Genomic DNA, 16,628 nt, shown 5'->3' with positions numbered 1-16,628 from the left:
CTTCAAGGACTCTGCATCTCTTGTTCTCGAATTTTCATTAATTAATTTATTATTATTATTTCTTTTTTTTGTATTTGCACAGTTTGTTGCCTTTCGCACACTTGTGGAATGACCAAGTTGATGCGTTCTTTCACTTGATTCTACTATGGTTATTATTCTATTATGGAGTTATTGAGCATGCCCACAAGAAAATGAATCTCAGGGTTGTATACAGTGATTGTAGATGTACTGTGGTAATAAATTTACTTTGAAATTATACTTTGTATCGCCACTAAGGGCATATTAAATGGTTAGGTATATACAGGCTACTTAAAATACCAACAGATAATTGATTGTTAATCTGCAAAGAAAATGACAATTAAACAGTCAGATCCAACAATGAAAACATAAGGAAAACTCCTTAATAATCAAATGCAGAAACTACCTATTCACTATTAAAATACATTTTATTCAGTTTGCTTACAACATGAAATATCAAAACAGTTATAGTTAATTTATGGCAATACAATTTAACCAAAAATGTTTAACTTAATTAAGTCCAACAGGTCAGATCACTCATTTCTAGAATTGATATTTAAAGATGGTTTCAATACTTACGATAATTGTCATTTTACTTTAATATGTGCCTTAGCAAAACTCAGTGGTAACCAAGGACAACAGAAAAATATTTTGACTGGGTTAAAGCACAACTGATTCAGTCTCAAGAGACATCCATCTTATCCTGTACAGCAGCAAGCAAATCAGCATATTCACTTGGATAAAAGCGTTTGTAAGAGTCAATTTTTTTCCTGATCTGATGTGGCGTGTCCTGGTAATAGTTCATCTCATCTCTTGCCATTGCCTAAGAGGGAAAAATGTAAAGCATATGCTCAATGGTTCTACATTTAAAACAGACTCCAGGTCATAATTCAAATCATTAGTATGTTCCAGTTAAAGCGTCAGTTGCTGACCCCAAGTTAAAGATTAAAATGATCCAGGGTATAGATTCAATAATATCTAACAGCTGCACGGATTGTGTAATTGATTCCTACCCACGACCAAGGATAGGATTAGACTTACAATTCCTCAAGAATTACCTGGTCAATCTTATACTTCAGATTGAGAAAATTCTCGCTTTCGTTCCCCTAGCCTACCAAATATTTTTTTTTAAAATCTCTTTTCCCCGACAGGATTCTTCCCTCCAAAACACATTAACATTTGGCATTTATTACTTTCCCATCTCATGCTATTAAAAACAAATCAAAATTTCTGGTTGCTGCAGCAACATTTTCTCCAAGCATGGAGATCGGAGTGCAATTTCAAATTTAACCAATGCCTATTGCAAGCTGATTTGAAGTTGCATCCTCCTATTACTTGCAAAAAAAAAATAGTTTGGCTTGATTTAAACAACTACTCGGCAGAAATTTATTTGAATTAAAAAGTGGGATCCCATTCCAGATTCTCTCACTAGTGGAAATATCTCAATATTTCCTGGCCAATGTTTGGCTTCCTGGCACCTTCTCCCCCTCCAAGTCCAGGTTGCGAGTGGTCCACTGGCTGTCAACTACCAACATTAAAAGACCTTCTCAACACCAGAGTGAAGAAGAGCTGAAATAACTACCGCTGATTCCACCCATCTGAGCCCTGCCTGTCAGAATACTTCTTCCTTAAGTACTATACCTTGTAATTATCCTTGTAGTTCTCAATCATATGCCGTACATAGTCAATGAATTCTTTGGAAAGAGTGGACTTGGTCACTTCTGGGAGGCTTGCCTCTGCCTCTAGCTCTGTAGTGAGGAAAAGTGTGTTACATGTTGTACTTTACAATTACTTCATATTTATACATATGGGCAAATAATCTTGCTTGATTACAAGTGACTAACAAAGCAACATTTACTGAATTTAGCATGAATTCCAATACCAAAGTAACAATGTTTAATTTTAGTCTTGCCCTCTGCTAATCCATACACCAAATTCCACACCAATTCATCTTCAACAACTTGTACAAGACATACAAAGTTAAAGATTATATTGTTGATAATTCAAAATTGAGGATATCCAAGAATAAAAGTTCTGATAATGATACAAACCATTAATGACATATGGCTTAACTACAACTTGCTTTCCATCTGTTGAGGCCACTTCCATTTTCTGTAAAAGAAATTATAGTTTAAATTTTGTTATAAATCACTTATAGCAAAATACTAACTCAAGATAAATACTTGTCACACCCTTCTGCTAGGATTCTATCCCCTCCAAATTGAGGTAAAGAAATAGTGCAAAAAGGTTTTGTTGAAACCTATTTTACCAGTGTGTTTTCAATGTCAACCCACTTATTGCCTACCACACACTGTATGCTAATGAGCATTGCAAGATGCCGTGTAACAGACCAAATATACATACACACTTGTCATACACAGTGGGAAAGCACTAGATCCTTTTTCAGACCAAATATCTGAACTAACCAACTGAAGGAAAATAATCCCACTATATGAAAACAGCAACACTCCATGTTATCGCCATTCACTGAATATTTCGTTAAGCTTTAGTATAGCTGGAATAACTCCACAAATCATAAACATTGCAAAACAGATCATGAAGTTTGGGAGGAAGGGAATTATTTGGATGATTCTCCTCAGTATTGGAAGCAGACATGCTATTTTGTGCAATTTTGAATATTTTAAGAGAAAGAAAAGTAACTGACAGTTTAGTTATACAGAACTGTAGGGAAGTATGCAGGCCTCCAGTAAACTTAGCTGCTGTTCAAAGTTGTTGTTGTTGGGTTTTTTTTAACAAACACATCACATAGCTACTCCGCCAATTTGGCAGGAAGTGCTGAGAAGCAAGAGTGATTCCCCACTCAAAGTTCTTTATGGAAGCCATTCTTCTTTTATTCCATCTTCAGCACTCACACATTGAGTACTTTGGTTTTGGTTGAAGCATCCAGTGAGATATATATGAATTTCAGAACATATGCTTCTTTACAGTCTTTCTCCAAAGCTGCAGGACAAGCACTTCACTCCTTGCGCATGCTTTAACTAAAGTGCCAGAAACTGCCAGATACATTTCATGCCTTCCAGCCCAAGACTACACATTTTTGTAGATACAATTCCAAAAAACCAAAAGGTTCCTTAAGGTTGTCATAGCTGCGGGAAGTAGTGGGGATAAGCTCCCACTACCTATTAAATACCCCCAATGGCACGCATCTCAAATAGCCTCTGACAACTAAGTCCAGCTCCTGGACTTCGCGTGCAGCTTAGCTACTAAGCCCGGTGGAACCATTCCTATTGTCAGGAGAAGGGGCAAAGGCAGTTGCTTTGGGCAGATTGGACTCATCAACCATGGTTGGCAGCACATCTAGGAGAAGCAAAACTCTGATCTCAAACCTCCACTATCCTGTGGCTATACCCTCTTATGGGGAAGGCTTTGGGAGTAAACCCATAGGACTGATCTGGAGCTGGAGTCCTTAACGCAGTCCTACATTGAGTTAAATGCCGGCTAGCAACTCTTGTGATGTTGTTGGTGCCAAACTGTATGAGTCTCTGCCACTGCTTTGGATTTTTCAACTGCATGGAGAGGGAAAGCCTCCTATGTGTGTAACAGCTTGCTTTCCATATCATACTGCCCTGGCCTGCACATAGACTGCCGGGATGCAACATCCATGTTGACCCTGACTAACATACGACCGTAACAACAATTCCAAATATAGAGTTGTTGATGACCTCAGTATATGGTATTTCACCAAGAGATCATTTTGAAGGTTCAAGTGCATTTGTGCTCAAAGAAGAGAAAGGGCTAACTGCTTTGAACTTTATCTTAGTAAAGTCAATGAACCTGCAGCAATCCTCTGCAGTGTTTGGTACTAGGGAGTTGACACTGTGACCAGTCTAAGTTGATGAGACACTATGCCAGTCATTCATAAAAAATTTCTAGGACCCATATAACTCACAGCTGTGCTTAATTCTATAATTTGAAATTTAATACCAGGAATACTCCATTGCTAGATTCATTCAAGTGATCTGCTATTTTCTACATAATACTGCATTTTTAAAATTGGAAGGCATGTATGATTGTAATTTCCAGATTATGTTTTCCTATTCTGGAACTCCCACTAGAAGAATTAGTTTTCATACCAATAAACTTATAAATTACTTAAACACCTGATAAAATTAATCTTTCATTCAAACTATACTGAACTCAATTCTACTATACTTAATTCAGTGCATGTTAGTTTGAGATGGTCAATATATATTGTTGTGCCAGAATGACCTAAATGGAGGAAAACACTTCCCCCTAATTTTCAATGCACTTGCCCCGAATTTCCAATGGCATTACCAGTACCAAATTTCTTTAAAGTACTTAAAGGGCAATTTAAACAAATTATTATTTGAATCATGCATAATCGATCACAACTACAGGTAAAGAGGTTAATTACTATCAGAAGTAGCAGCATTGAAATGTCAAAGCCAAAGTTCAACCCATCTGTTTGGATCACACGCCAAACCCATTTCAGCCAGATTTTGAGCAACTGATTTCCTGTTGTTCCACACATTTCTTATTTGTGCACTTTAAAACACAACTAGGATTATTTAAACATTATCACTCAGTTAAACTTCCTTTCAAACTTATTCTAGAACATTACTCATAATTCTAGATTATGAGAGGAATAAGTGATACTCCTTTGCAAAATCTTGCTACGAAACATTTTGTATTTAAAACATTTTCAAACTTAAGAACCCACAACACTTAAGTTTGTCATTCAAGTCAAGACTGTCGGGTCATTTGGCATCAGTGCAATTTGAATTCAGATACACCCTATCAGATCTATCCTGCTAGTCCACCATCTTCAAGTAGTAACTTAGCATTCTTACTTCACCATTACAGAACTTTATATCCAAATTATACGCAAAATCCAGTTGCATATTATCAATACACGGCCAAAAATTCCTGAGAGTACCATTGCCATTAGGATGCAAGTATTGAGTTAGCCAACTGATAATTCTTAACAAACACATCTTTGATATAATTCTGTGATAAGATGCTGTCAGTATTTTAAAATTTCAATATCCTCTCTACTTTCCAGTTAATCAAAAGAAACAGTTTTTACTTGATTTATGTTGTCATTTATACAGTGGTATGCAAAAGTTTGGGCACTCCGGTCAAAATTTCTGTTATTGTGAATAGGTAAGCGAGTAAAAGACCTATTTCTAAAAGGCATAAAGTTAAAGAGGGCACATTTCTTCAATATTTTAAGCCAGATTACTTTTTTATTTCCATCTTTTACAGTTTCAAAATAACAAAAAAGGAAAAGGGCCCGTAGCAAAAGTTTGGGCACCCTGCATGGTCAGTACTTAGTAACACCCCTTTTAGCAAGTATCACAGCTTGTAAATGCTTTCTGTAGCCAGCTAAGAGTCTTTCAGTTCTTGTTTGAGGGATTTTCACCCATTCTTCCTTGCAAAAGGCTTCTAGCTCTGTGAGATTCTTGGGCCATCTTGCATGCACTGCTCTTTTGAGGTCTATCCACAGATTTTCAATGATGTTTCGGTCGGGGGACTGTGAGGGCCATGGCAAAACCTTCAGCTTGCACTTCTTGAGGTAGTCCATTGTAGATTTTGAGGTGTGTTTAGGATCATTATCTTGTTGTAGAAGCCATCCTCTTCTCACCTTCAGCTTTTTTCTTTAAACAGACGGTGTGATGTTTTGTTCCAGAATTTTCTGGTATTTATTTGAATTCATTCTTCCATCTACCAGTGAAATGTTCCTTGTGCCACTGGCTACAACACAAGCCGAAAGTATGATCATTCCACCCCCATGCTTAACAGTTGGAGAGGTGTTCTTTTCATGAAATACTGTACTTTTTTTCTCCAAACATACCTTTGCTCATTGCGGCCAAAAAGTTCTATTTTAACTTCATCAGTCCACAGGACTTGTTTCCAAAATGCATCTGCCTTGTTTAGATGTTCCTTTGCAAACTTCTGATGCTGAATTTTGTGGTGAGGACGCAGGAAAGGTTTTCTTCTGATGACTCTTCCATGAAGGTAATTGTTGTGCAGGTGTCGCTGCACAGTAGAACAGTGCACCACCACTCCAGAGTCTGCTAAATCTTCCTGAAGGTCTTTTGCAGTCAAACGGAGGTTTTGATTTGCCTATCTAGCAATCCTACGAGCAGTTCTCTCGGAAAATTTTCCTGGTCTTCCAGACCTCAACTTGACCTCCACCGTTCCTGTTAACTGCCATTTAATTACGTAACGAACTGAGGAAACGGCTACCTGAAAACGCTTTGCTATCTTCTTATAGCCTTCTGCTTTGTGGGCATCATTTATTTTAATTTTCAGAGTGCTAGGCAGCTGCTTAGAGGAGCCCATGGCTGCTGATTGTTGGGACAAGGTTTGAGGAGTCAGGGTATTTATAAAGCTTTGAAATTTCCATCACCTGGCCTTCCATAATGATGATTGTAAACAAGCCATAGCTCTTACAAGCTAATTAAGGTCTGAGACCTCGGTAAAAGTTATCTGAGAGCTCAAATCTTTTGGGGTGCCCAAACTTTTGCATGGTGCTCCTTTCCTTTTTTTCCCTCTAAAATCGCACAAAATAAAAATAATACACTAATCTTGCCTAAAATGTTGAAAAGAATGTTTCATCTTTAAGACTTTTGGAGATCAGTTCATCTTCTACTCACTTAACTATTCACAGTAACAGAAATTTTGACCAGGGGTGCCCAAACCTTTGCATGCCACTGTATATAGGTAAGTTTCAAGTGTACTTTAATAATCAGATTTTATGAACAATATAAACTGATGAATGTATGAAATAATTTGTGACAAACCAATGCAAGTCACGTAATCGGGGCATCCTGGAACATTATCCTTAGTCTGTAGCTTTTGCACATCTGAGAGTGCATGCATTTAAGGTGAGAGGCAATTAAGTTGAAAGAAGATATGTGGAGCAAACTCTTTTTAAAAAAAAAGTGGGTGCCTGGAACGGCAGTAAGGTGAACATGACAGAGGCATTTAAAGTGCAGGAAATGGAACGATATACACATTTTGTATAGGTAGAAGGATTCAGTTTAGTTGGCCATTTGATTACTATTAGTTTAGTTAAAACTATGGGCCAAAGGGCCTGTTGCTATTCCATACTGTTCTATTAAATATTACAACATAATAAATAATATTTTGGAAAGAACAGAAACACATACCTTAGTTTTCTTAATAGGAAGTGTGCGATTTGGATCACACGCCAAACCCATTTCAGCCAGATTTTGAGCAACTGATTTTCTGTTGTTCCACGCATTTCTTATTTGTGCACTTTAAAATACAATTAGGATTATTTAAACATTATCACTCAGTTAAACTTACTTTCAAACTTATTCTATAATATTACTTATAATTCTAGATTATGAGAGGAATAAGTGATACTCCTTTGCAAAATCTTGCTACAAAACATTTTATATTTAAAACATTTTCAAACTTAAGAACCCTGCTCCAACTTATCAATTTAAAAGATCAATTACAAAAAAAATCAAAATTATCAAGGAGAAACAAAAGAAACAAGGTGCTGGACATGCTCAGTAGGATCTATTAATCTCTGTTACAGACAAAGGAATGTTCATTAGCACTTGAAATCAGAGCTTAAAAATTAACTCAATATGAAAAATAAAATGGGAATAATAGAGGGAGGGCAACTGCAGGCTGAAAATTATCACACAAAAGTAAAACATGCAAATGAAACCGATGGGCGGGTGTACCAGAAGAGGTGCTGAGGAACACTACCGCAATCTGAAATTGTTACATTCAACAGTTCAAACTTTTCAGAGAAATGGTTTTTTTACAATGCACATACAAACACAATAGAGCAGAATCTGCTAGACACGCTTCAACCGTCTTTTCTGAAATGCACTCCAATGTTGGTTTCCTTGTGGAGTCCAGCACTGGAGCACTCAGTTGCAACAACTACTCTGGGAAAAACGTATCACTTAAATGACCCACACCAACACCACCTTCATTCACTGGAAGACAAGCAACTGCAAGGAACCAAAAAAAAAAGTGGATTAATTTACAGTTTAGTATGAGTTGCCCCATTATCCTGAATAATGGACTACCTGACTGGCAAACCAGTTTGTGCACCTTCAGCGCTGTGTATCAGACATGGCTATAAGCAGCACTGGGGCCCCACAAGGGACTGTACTGGTTCCCTTCCTGCTCACACCTGTATACCTTGCATTTTAGACACAACACTGACTTATGTCATCTGCAGAAATTCTCTGATGACTCAGCAATAGCTGGGTGTACAAACAGAGGACGGGAGGAAGAATACAAGGCCCTGGTGGAGGACTTTGTCAAATGGTGCAAGTAGAATCAACTGTAGCTCAATAGTAGTAAGACAAAAGGAGATGGTGATAGACTTTAGGAATACTAAGCCTGCACTGCTCCCTGTTACTATTGATAGTGAGGACATGGATGTAGTGAGGACCTGGGGGTGAACCTGGATGATGGACTTGACTGGAGCACCAACAAAGAGGCCGTGGACAAGAAAGGCCAGAGTCGCCTCTACTTCCTGAGGAGACTGAGGTCCTTTGGAGCATACAGGCCTCTCCTTCACATGATCTACCAGTCTACTGTCACCAGTACAATATTCTATGCAGTGGTGTGCTGGGGCAATGGCATCAATGAGGGTAATGACAAAAGGCTCAGTAAGCGGATTAGACTGGCTGGCTCTGTTATAGGAATTAAACTGGACACACTGGAGGCTGTGGTAGAACAAAGGACCCCAAGGCAAATCATGGCAATTCTGAACAATGTTTCTCACCCTCTGCATGCCACCTTGACTGAACAGAGAAGCACTTTTAGTAATAGACTAAAGGCTGATTTATACTTGTGCGTATGGGCTACACCCTAGCCCTGATTTTCACCTCTGCGTCGCTCTACGCCATAGCAAGCATGCGTTGGTGTGAGCCAAAACGCTAGTTGGTGGTGGGGTTTCTGTGCTACTGTGTTGAGTTTCTTCGTGAGAGACATGGCCAAGGAAATGCATTTCAAACATTTTCACATGTCGGCAGGTAGATTTGACGATTTGGTTCATCTATTTCGCATCGATGTACAGACATGGCGGACAAGAAGCAACCGGAACTGCGTAGGAGGAAATGCGATGCTACCAAGTGGACCAATCACAGTTGTTGCGGTCTGCAACACACACAAAATGCTGGTAGAACACAGCAGTCCAGGCAGCATCTATAGGGAGAAGCGCTGTCGACGTTTCGGGCCGAGACCCTTCGTCAGCACTAACTGAAAGGAAAGATAGTAAGAGATTTGAAAGTAAGGAGGGGGGAAGGGGAAATGCGAAATGATAGAAGACCGGAGGGGGTGGGGTGAACTGAGAGCCGGAAAGGTGATTGGCAAAAGGGATAGAGCTGGAGAAGGGAAAGGATCATGGGACGGGAGGGCTAGGGTGAAAGAAAGGGGGAGGGGAGCACCAGAGGGAGATGAAGAACAGGCAGAGTGATGGGCAGAGAGAGAGAAAAAGAGGGGGAGAAAAACTAAATATTTCAGGGATAAGGGTTCCCCTTGTCTTCACCTACCACCCCACCACCCTCCAGGTCCAACGTATAATTCTCTATTACTTCCGCCACCTCCAATGGGATCCCACTACCAAGCACCTTTCCCTCCCCCCACTTCTGCTTTCCGCAGGGATCGCTCCCTACGCGACTCCCTTGTCCATTCGTTCACACCATCCCTTCCCACCACCCTCCAGGTCCAACGTATAATTCTCTATAACTTCCGCCACCTCCAATGGGATCCCACTACCAAGCACATCTTTCCCTCCCCCCACCTCTGCTTTCCGCAGGGATCGCTCCCTACGTGACTCCCTTGTCCATTCGTCCCCACCATCCCTTCCCACCAATCTCCCTCCTGGCACTTATCCTTGTAAGCGGAACAAGTGCTACACCTGCCCTTACACTTCCTCCCTCACCACCATTCAGGGCCCCACACAGTCCTTCCAGGTGAGGCGACACTTCACCTGTGAGCAGGCCGGTGTGGTATACTGCGACTGGTGCTCCCGGTGTGGTCTTTTATATATTGGTGAGACCTGACGCAGACTGGGAGACCGTTTTGCTGAACACCTATGCTCGGTCCGCCAGAGAAAGCAGGATCTCCCAATGGCCACACATTTTAATTCCACGTCCCATTCCCATTCTGATATGTCTATCCATGGCCTCCTCTACTGTCAAGATGAATCCACACTCAGGTTGGAGGAACAACACCTTATATACTGGCTGGGTAGCCTCCAACCTGATGGCGTGAACACTAACTTCCGTTAATGCCCCTCCTCCCCTTCTTACCCCATCCCTGATATATTTAGTTCCCGCCCTCTTTTTTTTCTCTCTCTCTGCCCATCACTCTGCCTGTTCTTCATCTCCCTCTGGTGCTCCTCTCCCCCTTTCTTTCTCCCGATGCCTCCCGTCCCATGATCCTTTCCCTTCTCCAGCTCTGTATCCCTTTTGCCAATCACGTTTCCAACTCTCAGCTTCACCCCACCCCCTCCGGTCTTCTATCATTTCGCATTTCCCCCTCCCCCTCCTACTTTCAAATCTCTTACTATCTTTCCTTTCAGTTAGTCCTGATGAAGGGTCTCGGCCCAAAACGTCGACAGTGCTTTTCCCTAAAGATGCTGCCTGGCCTGCTGCGTTCCACCAGCATTTTGTGTGTGTTGCTTGAATTTCCAGCATCTGCAGATTTCCTCGTGTTGCGGTCTGCGTCGCTGTGACGTTTGAGTTACTTTTTGAGGGAGGGGCACGTCACCCTACGATGTAGGTATGGCGTAGGGTACGCGGTACCTACAGTGTACATGCAACGCACGAGTATAAATCAGCCTTAAGACAATACGCTGCTCCAAAGAGCGCTATACGAGGTCATTCTTAACCTCAGCCATTATGTTTTATAATGAGTCAACCTATAGCCAGGGAAGTGATGACTCCTCCCATTAGATTGTTTGTTGTAACTTATTTTTTTTATTCTTTCTACTTCTCTTCTAATATTTATATCTGTGCACTTATAATGCTACTGTGACACTGTAATTTCCCACAGATCAATACAGTACCTATCTATCTAGGTGGTGGAGAGGGTGCAGAAGTTTACCAGGATGCCAACATGTGTAATAAAGAGGTTAGACAAACTAATCACAAAACAGGAGAAAATCTGCAGTTACTGGAAATTCAAGCAACACACACAAAATGCTGGAGGAACTTAGCAGGCCAGGCAGCATCTATCGAAAAAAAGTACAATCGGTGTTACAGGCACATGGAAATGCAGAGAAAGGAGATATATGAACCACATGCCAGCGCAAGGAATGAGCATAATCAGGCTTCATTATCTTAATTAGTCTGGTGCAACATCATGGACTGGAGGGCCCTGTTCTTGTGCTTATATAGTTCTACATTTCAGGGTTTGTTTTAAATTTGTGTTTAGTGATACCAGGTGCTGCATTAGCTAGAAAGAACTTATCAAAGATTGCATTTAGAGCTACATAAATGCAAGTTTGCTTCCCAGTCCCATTGCACCACAGTTCCCCATTCCAGACACCTTAAGTCTGTTAAGGGTGACTCGTTTCTACTCCTGTTCCATGGACCTGAGAAGACTGCAGATGCCAATTTATATTCTGTAGCCTTTACTACAAGTGGGGTAGGTGCCACCACATGTTAAGGTAGTTTGTGAGCAATGCACTCTGCTGTCTACACAGGGTTTATGTGTGCTCTCAATGCATGGTGTTCTCAGTTCTCAGTGCCATCCTGAATGCTTCTCCTTAATTCTTGGTAGTCTGCTGTGAAATTGTTTGCCCCTACGCCCCCCCCCCCCATACCTCTATCCAAAGAAGCTTTGAGAAAACATACCTTCTGTCCATCTGATGTACACTTCATTGAATTCTGAAATGAATTTTTGTTTTAAGAGCTCATAAAGGATATAGCCTGCCCAATATAGCCAACCAAGCACAATTAGATCATCAATGCTGGGAATGTCAGCTTGCTTTTCCTTCCATTGGGATTAGAGGATTTTGCAAAAACAAACACGGGTCATATCTCTCAAGTACAAAGTGCCTACTGTAGATCGATGCAATCTCTGATCATAGCTGCCCAAGAAACCACAAGCATTTTGCCAGGTTTAAAGTCAGTTGACCAAATGCTATATTTTCTCACTACCAGTGATGGCAATCAGAGTCAGGCTGGTGGTCCATTTGCCCCCACAGGTCTCAATATGTGGACTTTGATGGAGAAATGGTGGTATACAACAGGGTTAGATTAGTTGAGGACTTGTTTATGGATGCTGAGCACTAGGTTGACCTTCCTGTTCACCTCTGGATAGGTATGTACACTGGCATCATCTGGGTACTGTAACCTGACTACTGAGGTAGGTGTGACCTTGGAGCTCCAGTGGAGACAACGCAGTTTGAACAGTTTCCCATTAGTGCTGTAAATTAGTTGCATTTAGTAGGAAGCTTGTGGGAGGAAATATACAGCTTATGGCATTAAAGATCGTCCCAAAAATTTTCTCAATTATGCAACCTTGCTTAACAGCAGTCTACATGGATACTGGTTGTATTGTAGACTTCACGATAAAGACCATGGCTTGAATGTGATCATGAAGCAAGTATAACCATGAAGACACATTTCTGCATTCAGCTAAATGAGGGTGCTCCACTCACTCCATGACTTTGTCTTGGATGGAAAAGACACTGTACGGTGATTGCTGCAGCTCTCTGCCTTTCTTTAGTTCCTATTTAAAGGAGTGCAATTACTCAGGTTGCTTTGATTTAAACAAGCTGCAGGTATCAACTGCCAAAATAGTGACTAGTTTCAAGTACTCATATAGCTCACCAAATCAAACATTTTCCTTTATGAGGGGTGATTGATATGTTTGTGGCCTAGGTAGAAGGAGTCAATTTTAGAAAACCTCTAAAATTGTGGAGCATACGGACCTTGGACCTTCAGAAAGTGTCCACAGACCACTGATTGATAAGTTTGTAGGAGATGAGTTATACAGCTCTCATTACATGCACATGCAGATCAACTCTTTGAGTGATTATGCAGAAAGTTTGAAGCTTAATAACTCATCTCTTTTTACCTTAGGCCACAAACTTATCAATCACCCTGATGAGTCATTAACTGATGAGTTATTAACTTCAAACTTTCTGCATAATCACTCAAAGATTTGAACTGCATGTGCATCTAAAGGGAGCTGTATAACTCATCTCTTTCTACCTTAGGCCATGAATTTATCAATCACCCATATGTGGACACTTTCTAGAGGTCCAAGATCCATATGCTCCACGACCGCTGGACTAAGTGTGTAAATGTAGGAGGGGACTATGTTGAAAAATAAATGTGCTACGTTTTCTAAAATTGACTTTCACTATTCTTGGTTGGTGTGGCTGTAACAAAACCCAATTTCCCTTGGAATCAATAAGCATGTCTGTCTGTCTGTCCTTCTACCTTAGGCCATGAACTTATCAATCACCCCTCATATTTCTCAGAGAAAACTAAATGATAAAAAATCTTCATTACCTCACTAATTGTCTTGTGAAACCCGCAGTAAACTCAGCTGGGAAAAATGGAACTTACAACACTTCAAGAATTCAGATTTGCAGTTTGTTGTATCACACAAAAGCACACCAAAATACAAACAACAGGATCATTCGCACATCAAACCACTATAAATAACTCAAAACTAATCTATAAATTTTAATGTGATCACAATGATTTAATTATCAGACATATAATCTAAAGGCCTGGGTAACAATTCAAAGAAACGAGTTAAATGTTCAACATGTACATAGTAAATGACAGGACCCTTAGGAGCAATCGCAGGATGCAAGTCCATAGTTCTCTGAAAGCAGCAATACAAAACAGATAGGATGGTATAGAAGTGTACATCATGCTTGCCTTCATCTATCAAGGAGTTCAGTATAACAGTCAGAAAATCATGTTGCAGCTGTACAAAACTTTGATCAGGAGTAGTGCGTGCAGTTCTGGTCACCACATTACAGGAAAGAATTGGCTCTGAAGAAGTGCAGAGGTTCACTCAGATGCTGCTAGATGCTCTCAGAGGGTATTAGTTACAAAGAGAAGACCATAAGATATTGGAGCAGAATTAGGCCATTTGGCCCATCAAGTCTGCTCTACCATTTCATCATGACTGATCCATTTCCCTCTCAATCCCAATCTCCTGCATTCTCCCATATCGCTTCATGCCCTGACTAATCAAGAATCTATCAACATCTGCCTTAAACATAAAGACTTGGCCTCCACAGACACCCTATGACAATGAATTCCACAGAGGTCCCGTGGCAACGAATTCCACAGATTCACCACTCTGGCTAAAGAAATTCCTCATCACTGTTCTAAATGGACGTCCCTCTATTCTGAGGTGGTGTCCTCTAGTCTTAGACTCCCCCACCATAGGAAACATGCTCTCCCCATAAACTATCACGGTCTTTCAAAATTCAATAGCTTTCAATGAGATCCCCCCACATTCTTCTGAATTCTAGTGAGTACAGGCCCAGAGCTGTCAAATGCTCCTCACACAAGTCTTTCAATCTTAAGAATCATTTTTGTAAACCTTCTTAGAATCCTCTCCAATGTCAGCACATCCTTTCTTACATAAGGGGCCCAAAACTGCTCACAATACTCCAAGAAAGGCCTCACCAGTGCCTTCTAAAACCTCAATATTACATCCTTACTTTTATATTCTCATCCTCTTGAAATAAATGCTAACTTTGCATTTGCCTTCTTCACCACCGATTCAATTTGCAAATTAACCTTTGGGGAATCCAGCTCAAGGACTCCCAAGACCCTTTGCACCACAGCTTTTTGAATTTTCTCACCATTTAGAAAGTAGTGTATACTTTTTATTTCTTCTACCAAATTGCATACTCATACACTTACTGACACTGTATGCCATCTACCACTTCTTTGCCCATTCTCCTAATCTCTCTTGAAGTCCTTCTGTAGCCTTTCTGCTTCCTCAAAACTACCAAGTTGGACAAATTTGGACATTTTCACTAGAGTGTCAGGAACTGAGGGACAACATAATCAAATTATATAAATCATAGATAGAGTTGATAATCACAGTCTTTTCGTCGTTGTCGTGGCTATCCCTCGAAGTTGAGGATGATGGTCCTCATTCCATTTCCACAGAGCAAAGACGCCTGTGCATGTATTTGTTTAACATGTACTTGATTGCACTCCAAGAAGCACACGATACTTCACAAATCAACCAACTGATTCCAATAGCATGGAAACCACGACGATTGGAGCTGATGGATTTGTTGCAGCCTCCATCCGCGTTCACAGCCGTTGAGTTCAATGTAACTTCGTCCACCTGTTCCATCGTTGAGGTCTTGGTTGGACTGTTCGTTGTCAGGGACCTCACCCTCGACCTTACCGCCATGGGTGACCCTACCAGAAGCATAGCTCCAGACGTCATCATTCTCGGGATCTCAGGACCACACAAGCTTCTCCACCACGGCAATGTGACAATCCATTGAGAAGTCAGGAGTCTTTTACCTAGGTTGGAAATGCCAATACTAGAGGGCATAGCTTATAGTGAGGGGGGGGGGGGGGAGTTTAAAGGGAATTTCCATGGCAAGATTTTCTTTTACGCAGGGAGTGATAGGTCCCCTGAACACACTGTCAAGCACTGGAAGCAGATATGAAAGTAAAGTTTAAAAGCATTTAGATAAGAAGATGAACTGACAGGGAATTTACATATTTAGACCATACGCAGGCAGATACACTGGCATCATGTTTGGCATAGACATCATAGGCCAAAGGACCTGGTCCTGTGTTGTGCTGTTGCATTTTATGGTACAGTATTGAGTTCATATGTTACTTGAGAGAGCACCCGTGGAGCTGACCCTTATGCTTCCTGTGAAATGGCTCAGAGAACCAATTAGATTCTAAACACCACAAATATTAGGGAGGGGATCAGTTAGTGTTGACCTAGGAATTGTAATCAAAGACCACAAAGCTATTCCCACCCTAACTGGTCTTACAAAGTCTCCCTCATAAACAAGTGGGAACTGATTTTCGGATCGGAGAACTGCCTCACAGACCGGCCACGCAACAGACTCAGAATCACGCCTTACTAAGACTCATCTAACATAATGCCCGCGCTTGCCCCACTCCAAAGGTAAGGCAGAACCGCAGAAGATGGTACACTTATGTAAAGGCTCCGCCTGCCCCAGAACACTAAGGGAATCAAAAGCAGCCGCGTTTTATTTTCCGTCTGGCAATCGAACGTTTCTGTTTAAAGTTAGTTTTATGAGAAGATTTATGTTAAAGGACCGCGTGTTGCCCGCCACTCTCGCTCACCACTCGATCCGGGGGGCCGCCTTCTTCGCCATTCTCCTCTTTAGCTTTTTCCGATTCGCCTTGTAGTCGAACTTCTTCCTCCTGGTTTTACCTTTGGCTTTCGGCATCCTGCAGCAAGTTCCACACCTTGCCAAACAGCGGAGAAACCCTACGCACTCACTCACTCAACAATGCGGCCGACCCACCTTTCAACTTTGACCTGCGACCGACCTGCGCCGTCCTCCCGCAAAGGTAGAAACAATCCCAGCACAAATAAGACTTATTCCTTCCATATTGCAATACATTTTC

At 41.1% G+C, this 16,628-nt stretch overlaps 1 protein-coding gene across 1 annotated transcript; it reads right to left on the bottom strand.

The window, feature by feature from the left end:
- Nucleotides 1-427: 427 nt before the first annotated feature.
- On the bottom strand, nt 428-16,545 carry nop16 (NOP16 nucleolar protein homolog (yeast)). The gene is made up of 5 exons (XM_073067614.1): nt 16,341-16,545; nt 7,176-7,284; nt 2,070-2,130; nt 1,660-1,766; nt 428-841 (listed from the first exon to the last, which is right to left on the bottom strand). The coding sequence occupies exons 1-5, from the start codon at nt 16,445-16,447 to the stop codon at nt 701-703; spliced, it is 525 nt and encodes a 174-aa protein (XP_072923715.1). The 5' UTR covers nt 16,448-16,545; the 3' UTR covers nt 428-700.
- Nucleotides 16,546-16,628: the final 83 nt, after the last annotated feature.

Source organism: Hemitrygon akajei, chromosome 15 (genome assembly GCF_048418815.1).
Source record: "Hemitrygon akajei chromosome 15, sHemAka1.3, whole genome shotgun sequence".
NCBI classification, from domain to species: Eukaryota; Metazoa; Chordata; class Chondrichthyes; order Myliobatiformes; family Dasyatidae; genus Hemitrygon; species Hemitrygon akajei.
This window is presented reverse-complemented; position numbering and strand designations above follow the sequence as displayed.